The sequence below is a fragment of the Columba livia genome, chromosome 14, assembly GCF_036013475.1.
Source record: "Columba livia isolate bColLiv1 breed racing homer chromosome 14, bColLiv1.pat.W.v2, whole genome shotgun sequence".
NCBI classification, from domain to species: Eukaryota; Metazoa; Chordata; class Aves; order Columbiformes; family Columbidae; genus Columba; species Columba livia.
Window position 1 is genome coordinate 14,958,615 of NC_088615.1, and position 27,531 is coordinate 14,986,145.

A 27,531-nucleotide genomic window follows, 5' to 3' on the forward strand; every position below is an offset into this window, starting at 1 on the left:
AAATAAGCGAGCACCGCCTTTAATCACACATGGCCTCTCCTAAGTGGGCATGCTCTTGATACAGCCAAACCAAATTTGATGTGCAGGTTTCTCCAATTCAGAAGCAGGTGCTTCCATAGGAACTTATTTAATTTGCAGCAGTGCTTGGATGGAGGAGGCACCGTGTCCCAGCACAGGCAGGTCCCACACGCCTGTTCCCTCCCACCCCCAGGTTTTGGAAGGAGCGTGAGAAGGGAATTAAACCCAACTTGAGCTGAGCTCTTTTTAAGGGTCTGGAGACAGTCACAAAAGAAGGCAGGCTGGGTGTGTGTGTAACATGACAGCTCTGAAGTTGAAAACCCAGGGGGATAGCTTACAGGTAAACCTACCTCTGGCACTACTAGCTTGAAGTGCAGGTCACTGGAGAAAAGAGAAATCTCAAAATAGCCCCATGTTTCACAGCTGCTAGAAAAGAGTATTTTTTTATTACTTAGAGCTTGTTTTTCTAGGCTGTTTTGCCCAGCACACTTACTTCCACCGGAGAAGGGCAGTGGGGTAGGGTCCCATGTTATAGCCTACCATAGTGTCTCTTTTTCCACGCAGTCTATTCCCAAAAAGGGTTCAAGGCTCCTGGTGGGATCTGGCTGTGGACTGCATGTTGTGCGCTCAGATGGGGGTAGCAGCTGCCTGCTTAGTCACTGCTTATAGTCATAGTTCTGCTTACGTCACTGCTTATAAACACAGAACCCTCTGATCTTGCTAATAATGTGTGTGTGCACTGTTTGTATTTGTTTCATGAAAAATATGTGGTTTTCATTTTCAGCTGAATCGCAGCGACAGTGACAGTTCAACGCTATCCAAAAAGCCCCCCTTTGTTCGAAATGCAATGGAGAGGCGAAGTGTCAGAGTGAAACGGGTAAAAACCTCACCACTCATTTTTTTCTCTAGCATAGACACTTGCAGAAAACAGAAATCTATTTTAAAGGAATAATTAGCAAACATACATCACTTGCCATGTGTTTTCATTCACAACCTTTTCTTTATGTGTGAAAAGCCTCTCAAGGCTACTTTGATACATCCGAATATGACAGGAATGTTTAAGGTGGAAGTAATTTAGAATGATCACCTTAGGAAGATGGTTCCTGGTATTTTCTATTTCACCAGTGCAGAAGCAGCACAAATAGTTTTCCCATGTTTATTGTTGTGAAATTCGTAAGTACTTAGGATTAAATGTGAGGAGCTGGAGTGGAGGGTGAGGAGGATGGTGTCTCAGATGCTCAGGTGACCCTGTTGTGGTGACTCCATGTCACACCATGAACCCATGTGCCTGTTGTGATGGCAAGCACTGAAATTCCCCCTGAATACTGGTGCCGAGCTGCTAAAGAGATGGTTTTTTGGTCAATGGAGATGCTTTGTGCCAAGAGAAGTGTGGAGAAAATGGGTCTCATGATGTATTGGGCCGTTTTGTGGAGAGTGGTCAGGACAGTTCTCATCACTGTCTTTACACACCTCCTTCTTTTCCAGCCTTCGATCAAGTCCTTTGGTACAGAGCGCCTAATCCGCACTTCACTAGACCTTGAGCTGGACTTGCAAGCTTCAAAAACCTGGCATGACCGGCTGGTTCAGGAGATCTCGGTGCTGAGGGAACTGAAGGAACAGCTGGAACAAGCTCAAAGTCAGGGTGAGAAAGAGTTGCCGCAGTGGGTGAAGGATGATGAGAGATTTCGACTGCTTCTGAGGCTCGTGGAAAAGCGAGTGAGTAATACCTGCCCTTGGATTTTATTCAAGATGTTTGAGAAACGAGGTTTCAGAAACAGGAGACTTTGGACAGTCAGGAAATGAAGCTTTAGCATGACAGTCACTCGTGTCTTCTCCTTACTGCTCCATCAAGTGATTGGTGACAGAAGCCGCAGTCCCTGAGGGTCTGGCTGTTCTCAGGTGCGGTGTTCACACGCTGCAGAGTCTGTGCCTGCCTTCCCACATGTGGGGGGGTTGAGGACACAGCAGCTGTGTGTCTTCATCCTTCTGAGAGAAATAATGGCTGCATGGAACTTGTGCTTGGACGATGCTTGGTTTTAGAATAGGATCCTCATGCATATTAAGTCAGATGATAGCAGACTTTTACAGGGCTCCTTCCCAATGTCTGTGATTTATCAGAGCACCTCTGCTGGCACTGGGCAGAAACAAAGTTATGGTGGCACCAGGGGTAGGAGTGAGTTGGTACCAGGTGCACTTTGGGGCACAGCTGGAATGTGGGTTGCCACGTTCTTGTGTGAGCTGATCTGCTGGCTTGAAAAAATATAACAAGAAGCTACAAAGAAGGTGCAGACAGGACCCATAGTTCTTACCTAAGGGCTGGAAGAGCTGACAAAAACCTCTCTCCGTGCCAGTGGTTACTTGAGAAACCTTCGGGTTAGTTTCTGTGGCTTGTGATTTCCTGAGTCAGCAGCTTCCAGACCGCTTAGACCTGCAGCTGAAATACCGCTGTATTTGGAGATGAGCTGGGACAAAATGATTCCTCCTGGAAACACAAAATGGCTCTTTTCCATTATTTGTTTAGGTGGAAAGAACGGAACATAAGTGTGAGCTCAAGGCCGATAAGATGATGCGAGCTGCGGCCAAGGACGTCCACAGGCTGCGCGGGCAGAGCCGCAAGGAGCCCCTGGAAGTTCAGTCATTCCGGTAAGTACAGCTGGCTGGGAACGGGCAGGGAAAATTGACTGCTACCCTGATTTCTCTATGGGTGACTAAGATGCTGATGAGGAAGGCTCATCTGTGTAGAAGTACTTCACTGTTCAGCTTAAACAAAGATTTCTGTAGTTTTATTTCAAAGTGTAAGGTGTGAGGGTCAGGGAAAGGAGCTGCAGCGCTGCACGTGAGCTCCAAGCAACCGGCTGTGCTCCGGGTCATTCCCCACCCAGCAATAAAGTCACAAATCCTTTGTTTAATACAGAAGCAGCCCTTTGCTTCCCTGAGTAATGTGCCGAGAAAGGAAAACCCCTGAGCCTTTCCGAAGTGCTCATTTGATACGGTCAGCGCGGGCAGTTTAACTGTGGGGATACTCCATGTTTGGTACATGAATAAGAGGTGTAGGTGGTGCGAGGAGGTGCTGCTGTTCTGTGTGGCGACAGCTGGCGGGATGGATTTTAACGTGGATGGTGGACATTTCTGGCAAGACTTCTGTTGCATTAACGACCGATCATCTTTTTTTAGAGAGAAAATGGCATTTTTCACGCGGCCGAGGGTAAACATTCCAACGCTCTCTGCGGACGATGTGTGATCACCATAAAGTATTTGCTTTCCGGACAATTCTACAAATGCAGTTTGGGTTTTGAAGTTATTTATGTGGTTTTATGAAGGTACCAAGGCATTTGTATATTAGAGCTTTTGTCAGTATGTGGATGTTTTGAAGATTTTTAGGTTAAAGTTATATCATCACAGAAACCAGCATTAAAGTGACAAGATTGTATAGTTTGTATATTTAGGAATGTATTTTTGGGAAATAGAATTTTAAATAAGAACAAATGCAGCGTAAGGTGCTGTTATTCTTAAATAATGCTGTTTAGACTTTTTGTACAGCTCTGCCTTTTAGAGGTTTTACTGCAATAAAATAAATTTGAAGGAACCTCACCCCTATCTTCTATGATGTTCTGCATCGGACTCTCCTCCGAGTGGTGTGTTTTGTGCCCTGTGGGGAGTGCAGGGAGCCTGTTCTGACTCCCGAGTGCTGTGAACGAATTCTCTGTGAGCTGTGAAGCGTTTGTGTTCCCTGCTGGGTCATAAAAGTGGGTGTGACGTTCAGAATACTTGCACTTTTAACACTTGTACCGCAGCTCATGTCTGTATCGGGGCTGTGAAGGTGACTTGGGGAGCCCATTGAAACCACTGCTGTGGGAGGAGGGCTGCAGGTTTTAAGTCCATTTTAGGTTTTTCCAATAAAGTGACCTTTCTGGACAAACCTGCCTTCTTGCTTTTTGTTTTGTGTGAATGTTCTAATCACCTGGCACGTACAGTTTGTTTTGTTTCTTTTCTGTCAGTGGCTGGAGGTCTGTAGCTTGGAATGTGTCTCGCTCTGTAGATCCTTCAGACGAGGCATTTTTGTGATGTAGCTGGTGTGAGCTGGGGAATGACCTATTAGAGAGCAGTGTAGGGGAAAGGGACCTGGGGGTCCTGGGGACAGCAGGGTGACCATGAGCCAGCACTGGGCCCTTGTGGCCAGGAAGGCCAATGGTACCTGGGGTGGGTTAGAAGGGGGTGGTCACTAGGTCAGAGAGGTTCTCCTGCCCCTCTGCTCTGCCCTGGGGAGACCACACCTGGAATATTGTGTCCAGTTGTGGCCCCTCAGTTCCAGCAGGACAGGGAACTGCTGGAGAGAGTCCAGCGCAGCCACCAAGATGCTGGAGGGAGTGGAGCATCTCCCGTGTGAGGAAAGACTGAGGGAGCTGGGGCTCTGGAGCTGGACAAGAGGAGACTGAGGGGGGACTCATTCCTGGGGATCAATATGGAAAGGGGGAGTGTCAGGAGGATGGAGCCAGGCTCTTCTGGTGACAACCAGTGACAGGACAAGGGGCAATGGGTTCAAACTGGAACACAGGAGGTTCCACTTAAATTTGAGAAGAAACTTGTTCCCGGTGAGGGTGTCAGAGCCTGGCCCAGGCTGCCCAGGGAGGTTGTGGAGTCTCCTTCTGTGCAGACATTCCAACCCGCCTGGACACCTTCCTGTGTAACCTCATCTGGGTGTTCCTGCTCCATGGGGGATTGCACTGGATGAGCTTTCCAGGTCGCAGCCCGTTGCCCATCGCTGACCCGTCTGCTGTGCTCCGGGCTCAGGGAACGTCTCTCAGCGCCGGTCCGAGGGATGTGGTGGTTTTTCCTCCATGTGGCCTGTTTCCGCACACACGCACACACCGGCCCGGCCGGACCCCCGGGGGGCACGGCGGACACAGGGCGCTGCTCGGGCCCTCCCCGCCGCTCGGGGGCGCTGCCGCAGAGCGCCAGTCTCCCCCGCCTCCCGCGCTTTCCGCTTCCGCTCGTACCGCTTCCGGTCGCTGGAGGATGGAGGAGCGCGTGGCGCAGTCCGCAGCTCGGCTGGCGCGGCAGGTGCGGGACGCAGCGGGACCGGGCGGGACGCAGCGGGGGCGGGGCCCGCCGGGGGAGGCGCGGGAGGTCCCGGGCTCTCTGGGGCGCAGGGGACGGGCGGGCCCGCCGGGCAGGGGTGCGGTCGGGGCGCTCCGGGTCTGTGCAGGCCGAGGCGGGCGTGGGCAGAGCGAGGCCCCGCCGGACGCTGGGGTGCAGAGGCCGGTCCCGGGGGCAGCCGGGTGCTGAGCACCTTCCGCAGCTGCTCTCATTGCCGCGCGTGAGAAAGAAAGAATAAGCCCAGGCAGCGCTGCAGGCTCGGGGAAGAGCGGCCGGAAAGCGCCTGGCGGAGGAACCTGGCGGTGTTGGTCACAGCGGCTGTCACCAGGGGGCTAAAAAGGCCAAGAGCATCCTGGCATGTATCAGGAAGAGTGTGGCCAGCAGGACAAAAGAAGTGATTGTGCCACTGTACTGGTGAGGGGGGCCTTGAATCATGTGCTCCGTTTTGGGTCATCACATCATAAAAAGGACGTTGAGGTACTAGAGAGAGTACAGAGGAGTTGAGGAAGCTGGTGAGGGGCCTGGAGCACAAGTGTGATGGGAGCGGCTGAGGGCGCTCGGGCTGTTCAGCCTGGAGGACAGGAGGCTGAGGGGAGACCATATCGCTGTCTAGGACTACCTGAAAGGAGGTTGGAGCATGAAGGGTGTTGGGCTGTTATGCCAAGTAGTAAGTGATGGGACAAGAGGAAATACCCTCAAGTTGTGCCAGGGGAGGTTTAGCTTGGATATTAGGGAAAAACTCTTCCCAGAAAGGGTTGTCAGGCATTGGAGCAGGCTGCCCGGTGCAGTGGTGGAGTCACCATCCTTGGAGGGGTTTAAAAGGTGTTTAGACACAGTTCTTAGGGACATGGTGCCAGAGTGAGGTTAGGTTATGGTTGAACTCAAGCCTGAGGGTCTCTTCCAACTGAAATTATTCTAAAGTGCTCTCATTCCTCGGCCCCTGTGTTGTGTGCTTATGGCTGTGGTTCAGCTTATGACACTTCCCAGTGAGGATATGGGTTCAAGATGAAGTTCTGCAAAGAACTTCCAAACAAAAAGCAGTGAGAAGCTGTCAGACACGGTGTGTGTCACCACCCAGGTTCTTGGTGCCATTCCCTGAGCTGTGGTACCCAGGCAGGATGTCCCAGCTGCATGACAGGTGTGCTGAGGCAGCCCTGGCTTTCTCAGGATTATTGTGGCAATAACGTGCTATGGGTTGGGAAAAAAGGTTGTGACAACCCATTCTCTTTTCAGTGACTATAATAATAAAATCTGACTACCGGGTATATCATAGTCAATGACTGATATTGACAGTAGAGTACAGAGACAGCTTCAGGAGAACTTTGAGTCCTACAGGTTAACTTCTCATATATTGCCCCAAGAGTACGTAACTGACATATTCTGGACGTTTGACCTTTGTTTTTTGCCTACCATACATGTGCTCTTAAGCAACTCTTCAGTGTGTTTTCTACTCACAATTCAAACATATGACAATAAATCTGCCTGTTGAATCTCTGCAACTCCTTTTTGCCTTTGTGTTTGTCCTATGTAGCTGCTGGGTGAGGAAGGACGTCTCGGGTATTCCGGCAGAGTGGTTCTCCCTTTGCTGTCACTGCTGTCTGGTCTTTAGTCCATAAGCAAATCCCAGTCACTCTGAAGCACAGCAAGAGGGACAGTGTTCGGCGCTTTGACTCCAGGAGTCTGAAGGAGTCCATGTGGAATCTCCCTGTCACCTCGCTCCCAGCAGCAGGCTCCCTGGCGCTGCAGCGTGTCCTGGAGCACTTTGTGAGAGGGCAAAAGGAATCATTGGGAAAATAACCCAGCAAAGAGCGTGTGAGTTATTGCACTATGCCGGCTCAGAGAGTAGGAGCAGAGATCAAACTGTGCAGGAGGCAAGAAGGGAGGGGAAGGAAGACGAAAAGCTCTATCATACTAAAGCCCAGAGACAGGAGCTTATGCTAGTTTCTTGTTAACTCAGTAGTCTTTGGAAGACATTCTTATACACTAGGGGAAAATGCAAGGATAATCTCGGTCCTATGAAAAAAGCTATAGTTTTTTTGTATTCACAGGTGAGGGGAAAATTTCTAGTACTGAGCTGACCAAAGAGCCCTTGAAGATGTCAGCATGGCCTTATGTAATTCCCGCAGCTTCTCATGAGGTGGTCATCAGGTATGACCCTTTACGGACAAGTTGTGATATATCCAGGCCTGGGCAGGTAGAATAATCCAGGGGGTGACACTTCATGTCCCAAACAGCAGCTTTTTCCTTCCTTTTTGCAGTTACACGTTCTGTAGATGGGAGCTGTATTGGCCTTGTCTCCCTCACATGGATGGAACTGCCAGAGCAGAGTGTCTGTAGTTTAATGTAATAGTTTGTTTTTCAGAAATAATGTAGTGTTTATAATATCCCTTTAATATCTGACATTCATAGATGCTTTATCATAAGTTGCTGTGATAAGGGGCATTTATTGCGTGTGAATGTCTAAAGACGAGTGTCCAGCAAGCTCAGCAGCGTGGTTATGGGTGTGAGGGTCAGAGAATCATTGCGTGTCTCAAATTGGAAGTGACCCGTAAGGATCTCTGAGTCCAACTCCCTGCCCCCCAAAGGACTACCCAACACTAAACTGTGTGACTAAGAGCATCGTCCAGACAGACGCTCCTGGAACTCTTGATGGACCTGGTGCTGTGACCACTTCCCAGGGAGCCTATTCCAGTGACCACCACCCTCTCAGTGAAGAACTTTTTCCTCATGTCCAATCCGAACTTCCCCCAATGGAGCTTCTTTAAGTTTCCTCATGTCTTGTCCCTGGTCACCAGAGAGAGGACGGTCATGGGTCTTGTTCCCCTCCTGACTGACCCAGGAACCGGGGACCCAGCTGCAGTGATCATAACCCAGTGTAATCATTGCCGAGTTCAGGCTTTTCTGCTGCATGGTTTTGACTAAAAAGCTCATTTCATCATCAGTATGAGCTGTTAACAAGCAGAAAAATGGAGACTGAAGTGGCAGGAGCAATGTTGGGATAGGCAGCTAGAGCACTGTGATGAAGCCTTTTTGGTTTCAGTTCATGATCAAGTAACAAAAAGCCTGCTACAGAAACTTTCTGCAGGAGAGGAGCACAAAACAGGAGAGGAAAATGTGCCAGTCCGGGCCAGAGGCATTTGTGATTATGAAGCAAAATCCAAACCAAATTTCTGTTCTGAAAGTTTACCAACGGTACTGAAATGTCTGGGTGGCTATAGCTTAGGGGGAGTCTTTTAATGCAGGAGAAATCCATGTGAGCTGCTTGTTGGCTTCCATATGTAGTGATTTTAGTTTCAAAAGCAGAATGCAACTTTCTGGATCTGGACATTTGTCCTCAATGCAAAACTTTCCTAAGGGATTTGCTAACATGTCCTGAAGCTGGTGACTTCACTAGAGAGAAGGTAATACCAGGCAGACAATAATTTACAGATAATTTGATATTAAGAGTAGGAGATATCTTTGCGCTTTTCTTAAAGCACATTGTAGGCTTGGGGGGGATGAGTTACACGTCACTGCTCCAGTGTTAAGGCCTTTAAGTCAGTTTGCTGCTATAACACGTGCTTAAACTTATAGCAAAGCAACTGTAAAATAATGCAATGAAATCTCTCCTGTGCTGTTTTAAACTTGAAGTTCAGTCTGAACATTTTGCAAACGGGTCTGCATGTTACATAAAACGCTACCAGTTCAGGCCAGTAAGAAAAGCTGAAAATAAGAAAAAATGTATTTTGTGTTGGTTAAATGAGGGAAGGTATGTATATGTATGTGAGAGAAAAACAGCCTGATTTTTAGAGTGTCTGCCTTGGGTTAAAGAAAGGAGTATGCTGCAAAAGGAAAAGGTGCAATGGGCTATTTGAAGTGGGTTATTTCTGAGATCCAGCTGTGCTGTTCAGTGTTTTTTGTTGGCTAAATGCCAAACCAGAGGTTTTGATACAGGTTTTTTTTCCTTCCCATCTGAATGTGCAGCAAGCATCCCGTTCTCCTGTAGCAGAGGAGGCCTTGAGGCTGTCAAGTGTGCTGGAAGCTGGAGCGCAAATGAAGAATGACCACAGAAGTTCTCATTTTGAGCTTGCTCCACCAACAGCCCAATCTTAAGAATGTTTTGGCTCAGCTGAGGTTTTCCGAGCGTCTGCCGTGCTAGTGGCATTTGTGGGAGCTGTTGTTCAGGTGGACGTATAAGACCAGAAGATTTGATGGGCCTATTTTTTTTTCCTTATTTAAATATTATTATTGTTTCAAGAGCAACAAAGCAAATGAGCCCTTTTTGATGGGGGTTGGTGGCCTGTTTGACTGCAGCGACAGCCTGAGCTGGCTCCTGCCATGGGTGTTCTGGGGCTGGGGAGCCTGCGCAGGCAGGTGAGGGGCTGGCGGGTGCTCCCTGCGGCATCGAGTGGCTTTAATTCTGGTTGTGAGCCAGCTTTGTGGCTGGTGGGCACAGCGCCTGTTATGGGAGAGGACAACAGATGGACACCAGCAAGGAGGTTTCATGTGTTGGGGTTGTTTTAGGTTGTGGGGCGAGGAGAATTTCTGCTCCGTGCAGCAGCTGCCAACCAGCTGGTGTCTGAGCTTGCTGGAGTTGTGTGAGTGGTTGTGGTTTCATCCTCTGGAAGAGAACCCGTGGCCTATGAGATGGTGAAACCGGCTGGAGGAGCTTTACGGGGTTTTGAGTCACTTCTTTTGACATCTTTATTAGATTTTAAAAGCTGTAGAAAGTGCTTATTTTGGGAACATGTTTTGATAACATGACCTGTTTTCTCTCTTGCACTTCTGTCTTAATGTTAGTGAGGTCTTACTGACTTTTTTTAGATTGTTTCAGGGTCCTTGTTTTAGACACAAGTAGGAACCACCTTTAAACATCAGTTGTTTGGAATTATTCAGTTTACACATCATTGCTGTTATCTTTATGAGGCTAAACTAAAACTGTATGTGAGACCTTACAGCTCCTCACCTTCTGTCACCCCACCCCAAGAATTACTGTGTGAAATTTAATTTGCTTTTCAGGAAGACGAGATCAGGTTGTTAACTGCAGAAATAGAGCATCTGAAGAACTTTGGGTGCTTGGGAGTCTCCCCGAGTTTGGAAGGGTTGCGAGAGGAAAACGCAAAACTTAAGTATCGGTTAAATTTCCTTCAAAAGGTAAGGCAATAAAGAATTAATGATGTAGCATGTGGGTTTTGTTCTCAGTAAGACAAGCTAAATAAATGATGTCAGTTTGTTAGAGCCAGTGATGTGTGATAGCCTGTTCACTCTGCATTCTGATGCCTTAATTGTTGGTGGCACATAAGGTATTTCTTGGTCCCTTAAACAGAGACCTGCTTTATGAAAAGTGTCAGTAGGTTCCACACCATCACATCTTGGCAGGTTGTGTAACGGGCAGCTCAGCTGAGGTCGCTACCAGAAGCACTGCCAGAGGTGGGAGAAATGATGCAGCCCTGCGTTCAGGGCAAATGGTTGTGCTGGGAGGTTCGAAGGGAGAAGCAGCTTTTGAATCACATTATTTTGATGTTGTAAATGTTGCTCCTGTGCCCAGAGGTGTCAGCTGAATCTGCCAGCCATGCTTTGCCAGGCAGCTGAGGGGAGAAGTGGGATATAACAGTTCCTCGGATGCTGTGAGTTGTGCCTTCTGGATTTTTTGTTTCAGAGCCTTCAAGAGGAAAGAAGTAAAACGGCAAAAAGCATGATTAACATCAACAGCTGTCTGCAGGAGATCTTCGGAGCTGCTATTCAAGCTGCCTACCCAGACTTAGAAAACCCTCCACTGGTAGTGACGCCAAGTCAGCAACCCAAATTTGGGGATTACCAGTGTAACAGCGCCATGGGCATAACACAGGTAAATCTGAGTGATCTTACAAAGGGAGGAGAAAATGAGGATGTTGTCTGTTGGGAGCTACGTGATAGCACAGTGAGAGCTGCTTGAGGCTTGTTGGCGGCCTCTGGGATGAGAATCCAGTGAGTATGTACAGGCATTTCAGGGGAATTAAATGCATTTCAGGGGAAGCACTTGTCTTCACAGGTCAGACCTGTAAACTTCTGTTGAGATGACTGATATGAGAGAGTTACATGTGTGTCACTGCAAAACTGCTCAGTTCGTGGGATCTAAATCAAATCAGGATTTAAGTGCTGCATTGATTTACTAGTGGTGTGCAATTAACTACCAATTGGTGAGCTATATCTTTGGAGCTAGTATCAGCAAAACAATAAATCAAAATTCTGGACACTTACAAAATGTTGCTAAATATCTACAAATCTCTAAAAGCTCTTCTGTAACAGCAGGGAAGTACAATGTCTCCCACACCTTTGCACAGAGTTGGGTGCACAGCCGCCTTCGTACGGGGTGGTTGGGTTACGGACACACGCCCCATCTCTGGGGTCTGAGCTCCCCTTGTCGCACACCCCTCCGGTTGCTGTGGGTGCTGCAGGTTCCCCCACCCACTAACACACACCCGATGGCGTGGGAAGCACCTTCTCCCAGTCTCCAGCCAGGTGTAAACTGCTGCCCTGGCACTGTCCAGCCTTCTGCTCTAGCTCACCTCCTTTCTTTCAGAAGTCTCTTGTTAATTCCCTGGCTACTGCTGGATTTGGCTGATTGTTGTTGTGCTCCTTTAACATTTCCAGTTTCGCGACAGATGCTCTTTCTGATGAATTTGGGTGTGGTACTCTGCACTCATTTTTGTGCTTGTGCTCCTGTCTTATTGGTGGTTGTTATCCCAGCATTAGCTGAGAGTTGACTTTGTGAGCATCCCCACATCTATGGTTAATGGTATCTGTATTTTCTTTCAACTAAAAAAAAGGCAGGAAACATGGCTTTTTTGTTACAGTGTTCTGATCTTGGAGGTTTTTCAGGCAACTGTAAGAATGGTTCCACTTTACAGAAACACCTGTTAAGTGCGTGGAAAGGAAGCAGTGGGGTTTTTTTAACCTGGCTAGCATCAACTGTCAGTTTGAAAGTGACAGCATTGCTGCTTTCTAGAAGTTATTTGGCCAAAGAGAACCCTAACAAAATAAGAGACACTTCAGGACTGGCTCAGTGGGCTGGGACTGTGCTGAAGTAAAACCAGGAGGTGGGGGAGAAAGAAAGTTGTGCATTAAGAGCTAAAGTGCCCAGACTTTCAATGCACTGATGCCTTTGAGTGAATAGGTAGCCTCTTTGCAATTAGAGATCTTTTTTTATTTTGCAATCTCAACAGAAGCAACTTTTCATTTTAAAGTGTTCTGTTGTCAATTCACCTTTATTAATGTGTTAGACTGGTAATCTGCACGTGGAACATGCACTGACACACATGGAATTCTACTCTCCCAGCTTGTCATCCGCAGCCGCTCTGTCTGTTGTCCCGACACAATGAGTTTGACTCCCGGGCAGCGTCGATACGTGCCAGCCAGCAGGCTCTGGGGCTGAAGTGCCAAGGCTGAAGCAGCCCTCACAAATATGTGTCGTCTTCCCTTGGTCTTGTTAGCACATTGTGACTGGGCTCCAGCCAGAGGAGCACCCTGGGTGACTGCGCTGACACGGGCTTTCAGAGCTTCGCCATTGCTCTGACCGCTGCTTTACCCCAATTAAGTCACGGTTGGGATTCTCGAGCGGTCCTGGCTTCTCAGTGTCAACGTTGTTCGCATAACTCGGTGTCTGAACAGCCAGGGTTTCAAGTTGCAGACTGTCAGCTGTACTGGTGAATAACGATTCCTGGTACTGGGCTTGGCTGTAGCGGTTTTCCCTGGCAAGGCGAGCTGTGTGTGCTGGGCCTGGCCTTGGCAATGTTCGCTCGGAGTGGATCAGTCTAGCAGAGCCAGGGGGTGCAGTGCAGTCACTTCCTACTGAGAGCAGCAGGTTATGTACCTTCTGTTGGCCTAAGTTTTTGGGACTTAACCGTGGGGCACGTCTTCCCGTAGAGCTGTGTCCCCCAGGGTGTCCCCTGCGCAGAGCTGGGGCGCCGGTCACCGAGGCTGCCCGAGGAACCGAAGGGAAGGGCCCTGACCCAGAGGCAGCGCTGATACGTGCGGGGCTGCAGCCTCTCCCTGCAACGCACCCATGTGGAAGCAGCCCTCACAAATGGGTATTGTTTTCCTGGGAACTCGTTAGCATATTCATGCCTGGGATTGGAGCCAGGAGCTCTGCTTGCTCCTTCGAGTAATAGGAGTACGGTGACTGTTGCTGGAAGGATTCAGATAACACACATGCCTGTAACTTGCTATAACATGCCCATAATCCGGTTTTGAATTTATTTTTCCTGTAGTTTGCACTTTGAGTAGCATTAAAGGCTACAAAGGTTTTATTTTCTTGCCCATTCTAAGCCTTTACCATCTTGTAAGGATCCTGTTACGATCAGCTGTGTGACAGGTTAAACAGGAAGCTGCAGTAGAAGTCACGTTATGCAGCACCACAAGTTAGCAAATATGAGCTAAATATGGGTCTAAATTCTGAATTGGCAGGTGTGTGCTCTTGTGGCCTTGATGGGAATGAAGCAACAGATTATTTTCAAACATGTCACAGTAAGAATGGAAAATTACGTGCTCAGAAACAAATAGTTGTGGTAGTTTTAAACAGTGTGAAGGTAGTGCTTTGCAAGGGCTGGGTTGGCATAGCTGACAGAATCCTTCTAAAGGGTGTTTCTCTAAGATTTGCAGAAAGCTACATGAGAAGATGCTTTGGGAATGGACAGAAAAGTTGTGGAGTTGGTCTAGATGATCTTTGAAGGTCCCTTTTAACCCAAACCTTTTTGATTCTGTCATGTGAATTTGCATCGCGTTATTGGAGCTCCTCACAGTGGGCTATTTGTGTCCAGAGGGAAAAGGAGAGCTACTTTCCCAGCAGTCTTTATGATGTTCTTCAAAGAAAATTGGGCATTGTTAGGATTATCTTTGCTTGGGTTGTTGGATTTTATTAATTCATTCATTTACTTGTTTATTAAGTTTGAGTCTAAGGTAGGGCTGAAGGCAGTTTGCTTTGGTTGGTTATAATCATAAATCAGCAGAGTTGCACTGAATCCACACTCAGCACCTACTGTAGGCACGATTCAAAACTTCACGTAGGGATGTTGGCGGAGCTGAGCCTGCCTGTGAGACTGCTGAACAGGATTTTGAAGCAGTGTGAAGGGCTGTGCCGATTTTTAAAGAATTAGTCCCTTTTACTACCTTATAGAAACAGAATTTCACCAAACCACTTAACAGGTTTTTGAAAAATGACCTGACAGATTGTCTTCTGGCAGAGGGAGTACCCTTTAATTGCCCTTAGCAGAAGGGAGTGAATGTGTTGTGTCTCATTTGACTTCTGCTGTGTAGAAAGAGCTGATCTAATCTGTAAAATCTGCTAGAGATGGTTTTTTTGTCTGTGTCTCTGCATCATAAAGCTCGTGAGGACCTTTCAATGCTGCAGTATCTATGCTTTCTGGTTCACTCTGTGGAATGTTTTGGAGGATCGATTTTTAGTTGATTTTCTTGTTGTGTTTCAGATACTGCTCAAAACCAAGGAACAGAAGGTTAGCCCAAGAGAAATCGCTGAGAAAATAGCAAAAAATATTCCTGCCAACGAATACATTGCACAGGTTGACATTGCTGGTCCTGGTAAGATAGTTTCATGTTACACACTTCGTATGTTTTAAATTTGATAAGACAATTTTATACTGGATGGCAACCAGGGAAGCTGAGTTGTGTTCAACTTTTCTGTGATTTAAAGCTGCTGTTACAGGGTGAATTAGCTTCTTCCGTCTTGGGGAGCTTTGTATCCTCACACTTGTGCAGCAGCAGAAAACCTGTCTCTCTGTTAGAATTGACAAGTACAATCCTGAGCCCTTTAATTAACAATTTTTCCACTGATCCTTAAGGGACCAGCTTTTCCCCTGTAAATGTTGGTGATGGGTATCAGGCCACAATTATGAAATCGCAGCAAAAATCCATGTGCCCTCTTGCTGTTGCTTGTATGGTGAGGAGACCTTGTCCTCTCAGCACTGAAATGCTGGAGTAGCCTGGAGGTTATTAACTGCTGCATCTGATTTGTCCCTGTGACTCAGGAAGAAATAGAAGGGCTCATATTCCTTAGGGCTTCAGCATAAACAAAAAAATCTTGTGGCACAGCCCTTCAGGTGCTTGGGCAGAAGCTTGTTCATTAGCTCTGTGAAGCAGGAGAACTAAAAATGTCATCCCACAAGTGTGGATTATCCAGGGTGAAACTACATGGTTTAGGATATTAATTTAAAAAAGGATACATTCTGCAAACCCTGGCAAGATTATTTTCTCATTATAAAAAGTTTTTATAAATACACCTTTGAGTGTCAGTGTGAAAAAAGAGGTTATGTCAGTGGACTAGCTTGCAGTAAAGGCTGTGGTGGTGTGAAATGGACTTTCATAATCTGGGAACAGGATTTGTCTTCTAGTGACAGCTTTGTTGTCCTGTTGCTGAAAAATGTTTTTGTTTTGTCAAGCTGACTTCATATGTTCTTGTCCTTGATGCGAGGAAATAGGAATCTAAGGGGGAAGGAAACAAAAAGTGTTTGAGGCACCTCTGCAGCCCCACCTCATAGCTGCTTTTCTCCTCTAAAGGTTTTATCAACGTCCACTTGAGAAAGGATTTTGTGTCAAAGCAGCTCAGAAGTTTATTGATTAATGGAGTTCAACCACCTGCTCTTGGCAAAAGGAAAAAGGTACAGCAGTAAGCACACAAGTGTCCTGTTCCCATGTAGCTGAAATGGGCTGGAGGGCACGTAGCCCTGAAATTCCCCCCAAAGTGGCTTGTTGGGCAGATGGGATGCAGCAGAGGCTGCTACAGCGGAGTAAGGGGGATGTGACCAGGGGCTGGGGCGGCGTGGGGTGGGCTGCATGTACCTGGTGTGGCCCCTGGGGGTGAGGGACAGGGCTCCCCAGGGGACGACGTGTTGTGCCAGGGTTGTTCTGGGAGCCTGTGCTGCTCTGCCTGCGCCGCCTTGTTCCCCGTGCGCCCACAGCAAAACCACGTTAAACACACCGATGTGGTAATGACTGCTGCCTTTTATTCGTTTGCTTTCCTTTGATACTGCCCCTAAGGTGGTGGTGGATTTTTCATCCCCTAACATTGCGAAGGAGATGCATGTTGGCCACCTGCGGTCTACCATCATCGGAGAAAGTATGGGCCGACTGTTTGAATTTGCAGGTTATGATGTTTTGAGGTGAGAGTTGACTTTTGGGTGGGGTGGGCTGGTTGGGCTGAATTTATGCAATCTTTATACTCTGGTCTGTATTGGTCTTTTTTATATGCATATAACAAATAATCCTTTATGTATATACTAAGCTGAGCAAGTGTAGCAGGGTTAGGAATCAAGATGGACAGCAGCTTTATTGCAGTGAAGTCAGGGGCTTGCCTGGTTTGGGTTTCTGATATTATGGGTGTTTCTTCTTTTAGAATATATATTTTTAAAATGCATGTATTTTAAAGCATATGTTTGAGAAATTATTATTGTGCTCTTTGATTGCTTCAAGGTTAAACCATTTAGGAGATTGGGGCACCCAGTTTGGAATGCTCATCGCTCACCTCCAAGACAAATTTCCAGATTACTTAACTGTTTCTCCTCCCATTGGGGATCTCCAAGCTTTTTACAAGGTATTTGTAGCAAATAAGTGTGATATTCACCTCAACATCTGAAAAGCAGATTGAGGAGCTTTACAAATGGAAACAAAACAATTGAATCACTGTTAATACATTGTTGCTATCACCTGCCACTTGCTAGTGGATTGTGGTATCTGGTATTGAGTGTCTGTATGGGGCGTGATTAACGGGTTTTGTAAGCATCCTCCTCTCTGCCTTTGAGCTGATACTCTCAGAGAGCGGGGTACAAATGTTCGCTTGTTGCAGAGGTGCTTTTTCATGATGTGTTTCACCATAGGAATCCAAGAAGCGGTTTGACACAGAGGAGGAATTTAAGAAACGTGCCTACCAATGCGTGGTGCTGCTGCAGAGCAAAAACCCAGACTTCATTAAAGCGTGGCAGCTGATCTGTGACGTGTCGCGGAAAGGTGACTTTGCCAGATTCGGAAGCGTATCTCAGCAGTAGAACAGTGTGTCTTTCCTCACCTTTGTGGCTGAGCCCATCCTCTAGTTTTCTTTTGAAAATCACTGTCACACTACTATGGGAAGCTTAAAGAAAAAAGCCGATACAACCAGAGTACTGGACTGTCTGTGGAGGCTTTCAGTGAAACCTTTCGTGTCCTGAGTCCTAGTCTGATGGCTCCACCAAGAGATGGAAAATACCTTAGGGACTTGCTGAGCCTACTGATAAACATACGCCACTAATTCCCACTGTGTGCATTTAATGGAAGTATTTTGTTCTGTTTCCCTCCTCAAGAGTTCCAGAAAATCTACAACTGTTTGGACATCACACTCGTAGAGAGAGGAGAATCGTTCTACCATGAGATGATGAAAGACATTGTGAAAGAATTTGAAGATAAAGGTGAGGCTTTGGTCTTGGAGTCAGAAATTCTGCAGCTGTCAGTATGAACGAGGTAACCTTGCTCCTATTCAGTGAGGCTTAGGACCGATGTTTTTGAAGCTGCATGTTCCCCACCCTTGCTGTTTTTCTCAGCCACATTTCCCGAGTGGATCTGCTGTGGCATTTCTCCCCAGACAAGCATTAGCAGAATTGGTTCTTATCTGTTTTATTCTAGAAAGCTTGAATCCTTCTTGCTGACACCAAAAGCAGTTTGTCTGTGGTATTCATAAGCAATAGGTTGAGGTACTACTGGATTTTATTGTATCCTTAGTAAATAATCAAGGAGCTATGTATGACAGACTTCCCAGTCTTAGCGTTGTACCTGTGTGGGAACTTTTGAGAAGTCTCTGTGCAGATTGTGGCATTTCCGAATCATGTTGACTTTGAGGCTGGCGAGAAGCCACATGGAGCGTAACAAGTGTTTATGTGTTCCTGTTTGGATTTGGCAGTTCCTGAGTCTCACCACCTGAAGTGTTCAGACTCATCTTATCTCTGAAAGACGTTGTGCTAAGTCCTTGTTGTATCTCTGTAGAGTTTCTGTTGCCTTTAACACCACACTCTGTGATGCTGCTATTGTGGCTGTAAAGGTGGATCTGGATGCCAGTGACAGGAGTTTTTAAATCAAATTATGTCTCTTCTGGTAAAGCCAGATCTGTACAGATCTACTTCCTTGTGCATAGTGTGAGTTCTGGAAGTGCAGTGACTTGTCTGACAAGGGAGTTCTCTCTTTTTTGTCTTTTCATATTGTGAGCCATTAATTATTTGATAATGTGGGTGCATGGTGTTTTCTTTCTGGTAACATCCAGGAAGGCAAGCTCTTCCGCTGACGCTGGCCCACAAACCTTGCTGTGCACTACAACACAGAATGTTTTCCTTTGCTTTTCTAGGATTTGTCCAGGTGGATGGTGGCCGGAAGATTGTGTTTGTCCCAGGTTTCTCTGTCCCGTTGACAATCACGAAATCGGACGGAGGTTACACATACGACACGTCTGACTTAGCTGCTCTTAGGCACAGGCTGTGCGAGGAGAAGGCTGATATCCTTATTTACGTTGTCGATAGCGGCCAGGTGAGGATGCCAACCTCTGCGGGTACAGATATCAGAAACTGTGTTAAATGGCTGATGCAACAGAACACCAAAGGGATTTTAGGGTGGCATATTTACTCTTGTCCTTATTGTAATGGTGAATCTAGTTTGATGATTTCCGTGAAGACCCCCTAGATCTGATTGATTTGGGAGAGACCCAGTTACCACTGAAGGTTGATGAAGCCTAAATCTCAGTGGTTGAGTTTGGAATAAGGTTTGTGCTGCTTATTTTTGGGTCTTTTCTCCTTGAGGAAATGTAAGGTTGTCAGCTTTGTACCTGAGCAGTGGTGGGAATTTTCCAGCTGCTGCCTCTGTAAGCCAGGAAAATTCTTTGAAAGGCCGAACTTTCTGAAAGGGAATTTGTCTGTGGAACTAGGAACATTTTAAGTCTCATTGTGAAAGTAGCATTGTGAAGACGATAAAACTGGGAAGAAAACTTGCACCTGGAGGAGTGGCTTGAGAACCAGTGGTTGGTGTTTGTTCCTTGCAGTCGGTGCATTTACAAACAGTGTTTGCAGCTGGACAGATGATCGGCTGGTATGATCCCAAAGTGACCAGAGTGGCCCATGCTGCATTCGGAGTGGTGCTGGGAGAAGACAAGTAAGTCTTTGGGTGTAGTTTTTCCTCTGTATGTGCTCTGCAGAGGATGTTTGAGTGAATGCAGCAGACTTGCTCTTGTTTGTTTACAAGTGTGTATGTCGCATGCCAAAAGCAAAAAAAACTTGGGAAAAGAACCTGTGGCCCATCTGCAAGCCAGGCCCCTGTGCTCCAGAGTTGTTCTCGTGTCTCTGTGGATTTGTGGTTAAACCGGTGTGCTCTGGTGGTCACGTGCCATTGCAGACTGGGTGGTTTTGCCGCAGGTTTGTTACAAAATCAAAGGTGACTTGCTGGGCAGAGGTCTGGCAGTGTTATTGGGTCCTGCCTAATGTCTGGAGCTGGGACCGTTCTGTGAGCCTTCCTGTTCACCCCTCCCAGACACCCCATGGGCGTTGTATCAGTTTTGTAGCTGTCCATGTGATACCAGTTTCTTGACTATGGAAGAGTTTGGGGGCATGTGTTTTTTTAATAAGCCGTAAGGTGTGGGCAGTAGAAATCCCTGCAGGAAGTTCTGATGTATGTCCTGGATGTGCCTGGGCACATGTGGCACCCCAGGCAGAGGGTGGATGCGTTTTGCCTCTTGCACAGGTGGTCATTTTGGCTCTCTGTTTTCAGGAAGAAGTTCAAAACTCGTTCAGGAGATACCGTGCGTCTTTTAGATCTGCTGGAAGAAGGGCTGAAACGAGCTATGGACAAGCTAAAAGACAAGGAACGGGACAAGGTAGTTGTGACAAATTGCTTATCTTTCCTGAGAACTTCCCAGGTTTGTCCACACACTTACAGTTTCTGCATTCTGGATGTGAGCTGAGAACAGAGACACTACCAAACTGCCCAGGAGGTGACATGGCTTGTGTACACAATCAGTACAATTATTTGATAGCAGTTTGGGCAAGGTACTTGGTGCTCCTTGGTGCTTTCAAGCTCCCTGGTGCTGTGCAGTGTAGGGTGAAAGCAAAAGGTACCTTTTTAAATGGGAACATGAGGAAGCACAGAAAAAACACCTTGAGTGTCTCCCAAGGGCTCACGTGACTGGGACACAAAGTGCTTGCCATGCTGACAGTGCACTGTTCCACCAGACTGGTGGTTTTATGAGTGTTGTGGCTATGCAAAACACTCTCTAAGGGTAGGAGGGCTAGTGTTTGCAACATACACACAGTTTGTAAGAAGCAGGAGCACAGTATGAGCATCCAACCTGTCTGGCAGGATGGTACATCAATGGGGCACAGGGGCCCTCAGCAGTAGAAGGACCCCGTGGAGCCTGGGCAGTGCTGCAGGGCCAGTGACAGCAGAAATGGGGGCTTGATGTGGGGCTGTCGGGTGCCCTGAGGTGGAAAGGTGGGTGTGAGCTTGTCACTGATGGGACAATCCCCTTGGTGGCCTGGGCTTTCCTCTTGAGCCCTGCTGTGTGGCCAAGGCTGCCTGCTGCGATTTGTGATGCTAATGTAGCATTCTTCCTCCTGACTGTTACCTGTTCTGAAATTGCAACAGGTCCTCACACCAGAAGAGCTGAAAGCTGCCCAGACATCAATTGCTTTTGGCTGCATTAAATATGCAGATCTCTCCCACAACAGACTAAACGATTACGTGTTCTCCTTTGACAAGATGCTGGACGACCGAGGAAACACAGCTGCATATTTGCTGTATGCCTTCACACGGATCAGGTAGGTTGCTGCCAGGGCACGTTCTCCCGGTGTGTTGCGGGGCTGATCGCTGTCTTCTGGCCTGGTAGCCCAGGACCGGGCAAGCAAGGAGATGAGTGGGTGGCCTGTGCTAGCCTAGAGAGAGGCCAGCCCCACAGGACCCTTAAAAACACTGTGTTTTGGTTCACTGCAGAGCCATTGCTCGCCTGGCCAGTGTTGACGAGCAGATGCTGCGGAAGGCAGCCAGGGAAGAGGTGCTCACCCTGGACCACGAGAAGGAGTGGAAACTGGGCAAGTGCATCCTGAGGTTTCCGGAGATCCTGCAGAAGATCCTGGAGGACTTGTTGTTGCACACGCTCTGTGACTACCTTTATGAGCTGGCCACCACCTTCACCGAGTTCTACGACAACTGCTACTGCGTTGAGAAGGACAGACAGAGTGGTGAGTGTTGGCCAGTGCCATGTACTGCGCTATGGGCAATCTGCCGCATGTTTCCCTGCACTGGAAGGCCATTGTCACACTAGTTGCTGCTGCAGAGCAAGTGTCCTTGTGGGAGGACTGAAGGTGGCAGGCACAGCCTGTGTCATCATCTGCCCATGAGCAGGAAGGTTGACCAGAGAGTTTTGAGCAACCAGACAGCTGGAAGCATGAGGTCTGGTCAGTCTGCTGGGCTTGGAGGAGCAGGAGAGGGCCCAGTGTGCCATGGGGAGGCTGTGGGCGGATGAGGTTCCCTGGGGAAGGCACTGTTAGTTGTTCTGAGCAGCCGTTTCAGCTCTTGTGACAGAATCACAGAGTGTCAGAGGTTGTAAGGGACCTGGAAAGCTCATCCAGTGCAGTCCCCCCATGGAGCAGGAACACCCAGATGAGGTTACACAGGAAGGTGTCCAGGCGGGTTGGAATGTCTGCACAGAAGGAGACTCCACAACCTCCCTGGGCAGCCTGGGCCAGGCTCTGGCACCATCACCAGGAAGAAGCTGCTTCTCATATTCAAGTGGAACCTCTTGTGTTCCAGTTTGTACCCATTGCCCCTTGTCCTATCACTGGTTGTCACTGAGAAGAGCCTGGCTCCATCCTCCTGACACTCACTCTTTATATATTTGTAAACATTAATAAGGTCACCCCTCAGTCACCTCCAGGCTAAAGAGTCCCAGCTCCCTCAGCCTTTCCTCACACGGGAGATGCTCCACTCCCTTCAGCATCTTGGTGGCTGCGCTGGACTCTCTCCAGCAGTTCCCTGTCCAGCTGGAACTGAGGGGCCACAACTGGACACAATATTCCAGGTGTGGTCTCCCCAGGGCAGAGCAGAGGGGCAGGAGAACCTCTCTGACCTACTGACCACCCCCTTCTAATCCACCCCAGGTACTGTTGGCTTCCTGGCCACAAGGGCCCAGTGCTGGCTCATGGTCATGTGTTGGTGTTTTACAGGCCAGATCGTGAAGGTGAACATGTGGAGGCTGCTGCTGTGTGAAGCCACTGCCATCGTCATGGCCAGAGGATTTGACATCCTGGGGATTAAGCCTGTGCAGAGGATGTAGTTGCATCCTGTGGTATGACAATAAAGGGAATGAACAACTGGAGGTGTCTGTGTGTTTTGTGGGGGAGTTCAGAGAAACATAGAGCAGGGGAGGGAAGGGAGGTCCTGGTGCTGCTACTAATCTGGGCTTGTGAGATCCTTCTGCAATTCCGAACTTAAATACACATTAAGGGGGATATAAACACTCTGATGATACTTGCACTTACCTTTCTGAGGATTTCAGGGTTTTCTCCTGTTTTAACTTGATCCCATGGATGTAGGGTACTCCTGACCCATCTGAAGCTTTGGTGGTAGAAATTTGCTATTGAAAAGACAAAAGTTACACAGCATGCTTCTAACCTAGAGTACAAGTATGTCTTTTGAAGGCAGTGGCCTATCAGAGAACAAGTTCTGCTAATGAAAAAGGGCTATATCTTAGAATACTCCACATTTTGGATTTTAATGCTGTTGAGTCACATTTTAGGTTCCTTTCTCTGCTGTGGATATGCTTAGGGGAAAGGCTGCTCTATCAGTAGGATCAAAAATAAACTCGGCTCCTTTTGGAGGACATAGCCAGCCAAAGCCATCCTAACAATCACAGAATCAACAGAATGTCATGGACTGGAAGGGACCTGGAAAGCTCATCCAGTGCAATCCCCCCATGGAGCAGGAACACCCAGATGAGGTTACACAGGAAGGTGTCCAGGCGGGTTGGAATGTCTGCAGAGAAGGAGACTCCACAACCTCCCTGGGCAGCCTGGGCCAGGCTCTGCCACCCTCACTGAGAAGAAGTTTCTTCTCAAATTTAAATGGAGCCTCCTGTGTTCCAGTTCGTACTCATTGCCCCTTGTCCTGTCACTGGTTGTCACCGAGAAGAGCCTGGCTCCATCCTCCTGACACTCACCCTTTATATATCTGTAAACATTAATAAAGTCACTCCTCAGTCTCCTCCAAGCTCCAGAGGCCCAGCTCCCTCAGCCTTTCCTCACACGGGATGCTGGAAAACCTAATCTCAGAAAACCGTCTATGTATGCGATTATAAAACCGTTACACAAGCAACAACAAATTAGGGATATATTATAAGACAATACATGAAAGACCATAATAGTTATCAGCTGCATTTTCCCATATAAATGGTAGAATACAGAAAAGGACCAAACCTCCTTGTCAGAAAAGGAACTTTCTAGTCCCTTAGGAGCTAGAAATTCTTACTGCGTCCCTTGGATCGGCTGAGTGGTGTGGCCTGGCATGGTCAGAATGGAGTCCACCTGCTAAACATCTCATAATGAGAACAAGCTTCGCCAGCTGCAGTAAAGTGGCAGAACAGAATGTCTGCACCGCCTGTCGAGGGTTTAGATTGCGGGGTGACAATAAAACCCTGGCAGATGTATTGTTAACCCCCTCTCCCCCCCCCCACTTCCCCCTCCCTCTCCCCCCTTTCCACTAAGGAGAGGCGATTGGGAGGAAAAGAAGCACAGAGCAAAGAGAGTTGGAAAAAATTAAAGATGTTTTACTAATGCTACTAATAAGAATAGAGAAAATAATACAAAGTATACAAAACCAATCTTGAAAGTCTCAGCAACTGCAGAGCCGGCAACCAAAGTCCTGGACTGGACTCTGCAGCCAACCGGAGCTGGATTCAGTCTCTCACTAGGCCTCAGTTCGCAGGGACAACTAGCAAGGTCCTCTCCTAATGTCGGCCATAAGCAGAAGGGAAAAGGGAAAAGCACACGAGATCCTCGTGATCTCCCACTTTTATATGAAGTATTCACGTGAATGGAATGTTATACACAGTTGGTCAGTTTCTTGCTCACTTGCTTCTCGTTGCCCCTCTCGCGAGATGTCCATCCGTGCTTATCAATAAGTTTGCATTCCATTGCTAGGTTTACCAAAACATGTGTCTGGTTCTCCAGGAAAATGCAGTTAATATGAAGGCTTTAGCTGACAGGCAAATTCACTGAGAGAGAAACTTGTTTTTAACAAAACCAGGACACCGTCCCAGCTCTCCTACCTGGGGAAAGCCCCAAGAGCAACGGGTTGGGCTTTGCACTGATGACGCGATTTCGCTCGTGAGCTGTGAATCACCGTGGCAAACCAAACATCTCACATCAGTTCCTTTGCTTCTCACTCAAAAATAGTCAGGAAAACAAAACAGCAAACAGATAATTTTTGCTGTTGATCTCCTAAAACAGCTCTGATCAAGTCAGAGGCAGACCCTGCACTCCGTAATGCCCAGTTCTAAAGAGCAAACTGTCACACCACCATACGCCTGCAGGGAACTGGTTATTCTTTTTCAGCCTGCAGACATGTCACATTACAGAAAAGACAGATTTGATGCTGAAGAAGATGTGCAGACACGTGCTTACTTATGTTTAAATTCTTAAATAACCAACTTCAGCGATACTTAAGTATGTGCTTGAGTGTTTTCCATCAGTCACAGCATTGTTAGTCTCTGACAAAAACTAAGGCATGAAAAGATGAATGACATGTAACTATGGAGTTATTAAAGATGACTCATAATTAATGTTTACCTGGATAGTGACTCAATCACATCTCCATCTCATGATCTTTCCTCACAGCTTTTACATCAATAGGAATCTGATTTCTGAGTTACAATTGCAAGGACTTCCAAATTTGCAATATATTTATAGGTTAAACAAATCTAAATCAGTTTCTATAACTACATGTTCACACAAGTGTTCTTTAAGTAAATGAGGATCAGTTCCTTAGAGCAAGTGGGACAATAGTTGTATAATAGGTATCTGCTTGCAGATGAGGGAACCGGTGAGATCCATCAGTATTTAAAGCTTAATTTTCCTGGTCAGGACACTGCATAAACAGCAAGGTGATACAGAGGATTCATTATCCAGAGGCAAGACAATGTACCTTTCCAATAATACATAAGGTTAACAGCTTATGTAATAAAATCTGCTGTAGTCAAACAGGAAGCATTTTCTTGAGCCATCATGTTTCACAGTATTCAGCTTTCAAATTTGGCTCTATTGCTTGACTTCCAGTTTTTAATTTTGCAATGAACAGGGGAGGTCGGAATGAAAGCAGGTGGAATTTACTGCTAGTTCTTTTAACTGTGGTCCTTTGACAAAACCCCTCTTAAAAATATAACAGCTTTCATTACATTCAATGTCTGTAACAATAAACATTTTAAAGAACAATTTTAAGGTATAAGCACAGATGTCTGAAAATGATACGAGTTCTCAACAAATCCATACCTCCCCCACGAGTAATAAGCACTCCTTGTAGCTTTAAAAACATGAAAAAATGCTGAAACTGCATTGTTAGCCTGGCTGCCGCTTCTGAGTGTCTGTTTTAAAACTTCATCATTGCAAGATGATTTTTCCAACATTCTTTCTCAAAACACCAATAAAACTACCTTGCTCAAAGCCCCAGCACCCCAGGGAAAAGAGCCTGAAAAAATCATAAGCAACTACAAATCACAAAAGCAGAAATTTGACTGAGTAACAGCGTAACAATAACCAGGAAAATTTGGTTCTTTACAGAATTATACTGAGTCCAAGCTAAGCTAATTAAATATCCCTTCAACGAAAACTCACACCACGTTACCGTATTCCTACAGGCTTGCATGAGATATTAGAGAATTTGGAAGCGTTTCCATCAAAAGTGTACATGAATATTTAGTTAGTATATTACTAAAAAGAAATCAACTATTGTATGTGTCACACTTATATGCATGTACTCTCAAGCAGACATTCCAACATAAGACACATAGCAAATGTGAGGGTCTAGAGATGAGCACGTACTTGAGGTGTCGCACATCGGTGTGTGCCAGCTGCCCCGACACCTGGACAGTGAAGCATCTGTTCTGCATCAAAATGAGGCACCAGGGAAGGGTGTACGATACACACACCTATGCCCTTGCACAGCAAAGCCCGTTCATGCATTCCAGTTCTGAGAGATGGTGCAAAGACACAAACACATCCTATAAACTATAAATAAACTTAAAAGGCTATCACAACATGAATAACACTGGCCACAGCCTAAGCGTTCCCAGAACAAGAGTTCTCAAGAGTACCTGTTGCTAGGGTCTATCAATAGTTATTTCCTTGCCAACTACCAACACAACTTGGCAGCCACCAGCACAGCAGATGTCGAGAATTAACTGCTCGTTTTGTGACAACTCATAAAGCCCTATGGCCAATAGTGCAACATTCCCGCAGGAACAGAATAGAACTTCGCAGAATTACAGAACACTCACCAGATGCCTCGAAAACATAAACACGTTTAGCATGAGTACGTGCCAACAAAACTCTGTAAATACTAGAAATTACTGGGTGTACTGAAGAGACGAGGATTCCCGCACTACGCTTCTTGTATGTCTGCTTGTACGTTACGACTGGTACCAGCCAAAAGGCAAAGACTTATCTGAAATACGTGTTTTAAAAGTACCTTAAAATGAAGCATGCTCAGTAGAGAGAAATGTTTTTAAAGCGCCTCAAAATGCAGCATGCTAGGCTAGAGGAACAGACCTGTTTCTTAGAACTTAAAAATAAGGATTCCAAAGCACTTCACAAATGTACCTATTCAAATTCACTACTTGCTTTGCTCTGACTTCTCAGTTGTAAGTCGTCAGTGCAACAGACTGAAGACACTCATCAAAAAACTTACAGAACTTCCACAGTTTTATTATTCTGCTTCTAAACTTTAAATTACTTTGATTATCACTTGGTTCATTTGGAGAATGCCACCTGTAACAAAGGGTTTCCTGCACAGAACTCTACAGCTTTTTCATCTCAGAATAAAGCAACACAACGGCACGATGAAGATATTTCTACATAAAACAGTTGCACGACTCCTTTCTTTTTTTTCAAGCTGCAGACCAGAAGCTGATTTCTTACACAATAGCCCATATACACTGTGCCTACATTTATTACTATACTTAGTGCTATAATTTATCAAATTTTTTATCACAACACAGCACATACTGAATACCAAGACATAGGACTGATAAAACACAAGCATTGTACTCACAGAGCAAAAGAGGAAAAAATACCTGTAGGAAAGAGCAGGAGGATGACCAGTCTGACACTAGAAGTCCTCACCAAGTGGTTTTCACTTAGAAAAACCCAGTAGATCCACTCAGCCAGCTCAGCTGTG

General features: G+C 46.7%; 2 protein-coding genes and 1 long non-coding RNA gene across 4 annotated transcripts in view; 2 read left to right on the forward strand and 1 right to left on the reverse strand.

Annotated features, from left to right (window-relative positions):
- Positions 1-3,937, forward strand: part of WWC1 (WW and C2 domain containing 1) — a 66,679-nt gene extending 62,742 nt beyond the window's left edge. Inside the window, exons 20-23 of the mRNA XM_065030098.1 lie at positions 803-895; positions 1,504-1,734; positions 2,540-2,661; positions 3,193-3,937. Of these exons, the coding sequence (XP_064886170.1) occupies positions 803-895; positions 1,504-1,734; positions 2,540-2,661; positions 3,193-3,259 (513 nt within the window). The 3' untranslated portion in view covers positions 3,260-3,937. The remainder of the gene's footprint in view (positions 1-802; positions 896-1,503; positions 1,735-2,539; positions 2,662-3,192) is intronic.
- A 1,017-nt stretch (positions 3,938-4,954) lies between these two features.
- On the forward strand, positions 4,955-22,458 carry RARS1 (arginyl-tRNA synthetase 1). Of its 2 annotated transcripts, XM_065030100.1 has the most exons (16): positions 6,647-6,927; positions 7,164-7,263; positions 10,114-10,248; positions 10,754-10,942; positions 14,559-14,670; positions 15,646-15,746; positions 16,126-16,247; positions 16,558-16,678; positions 16,962-17,091; positions 17,421-17,525; positions 18,452-18,630; positions 19,139-19,248; positions 19,861-19,966; positions 20,734-20,906; positions 21,079-21,326; positions 22,311-22,458. In XM_065030100.1, exons 4-16 carry the CDS (start codon positions 10,790-10,792, stop codon positions 22,418-22,420), a joined length of 1,770 nt encoding a protein of 589 aa, XP_064886172.1. In that variant the 5' UTR covers positions 6,647-6,927; positions 7,164-7,263; positions 10,114-10,248; positions 10,754-10,789; the 3' UTR covers positions 22,421-22,458. The 2 variants fall into 2 exon arrangements, with proteins under 2 accessions (XP_064886171.1, XP_064886172.1); XM_065030099.1 differs by lacking the exons at positions 6,647-6,927; positions 7,164-7,263 and adding an exon at positions 4,955-5,079.
- Positions 15,436-27,531, reverse strand: LOC135575428 (uncharacterized). The gene is made up of 3 exons (XR_010466211.1): positions 27,428-27,531; positions 22,626-22,720; positions 15,436-15,570 (listed from the first exon to the last, which is right to left on the reverse strand). It is a non-coding gene; the product is annotated as an uncharacterized LOC135575428 (long non-coding RNA).

Bases quoted from the DNA above. Each gene is read 5' to 3' on its own strand.
- RARS1 (XM_065030099.1), top strand. From the start codon at position 5,035: ATGGAGGAGCGCGTGGCGCAGTCCGCAGCTCGGCTGGCGCGGCAG. The intron at 10,943-14,558 runs GTAAATCTGAGT...GTTGTGTTTCAG, and splicing joins GCGCCATGGGCATAACACAG to ATACTGCTCAAAACCAAGGA. The intron at 17,526-18,451 runs GTGAGGCTTTGG...TTGCTTTTCTAG, and splicing joins GAAAGAATTTGAAGATAAAG to GATTTGTCCAGGTGGATGGT.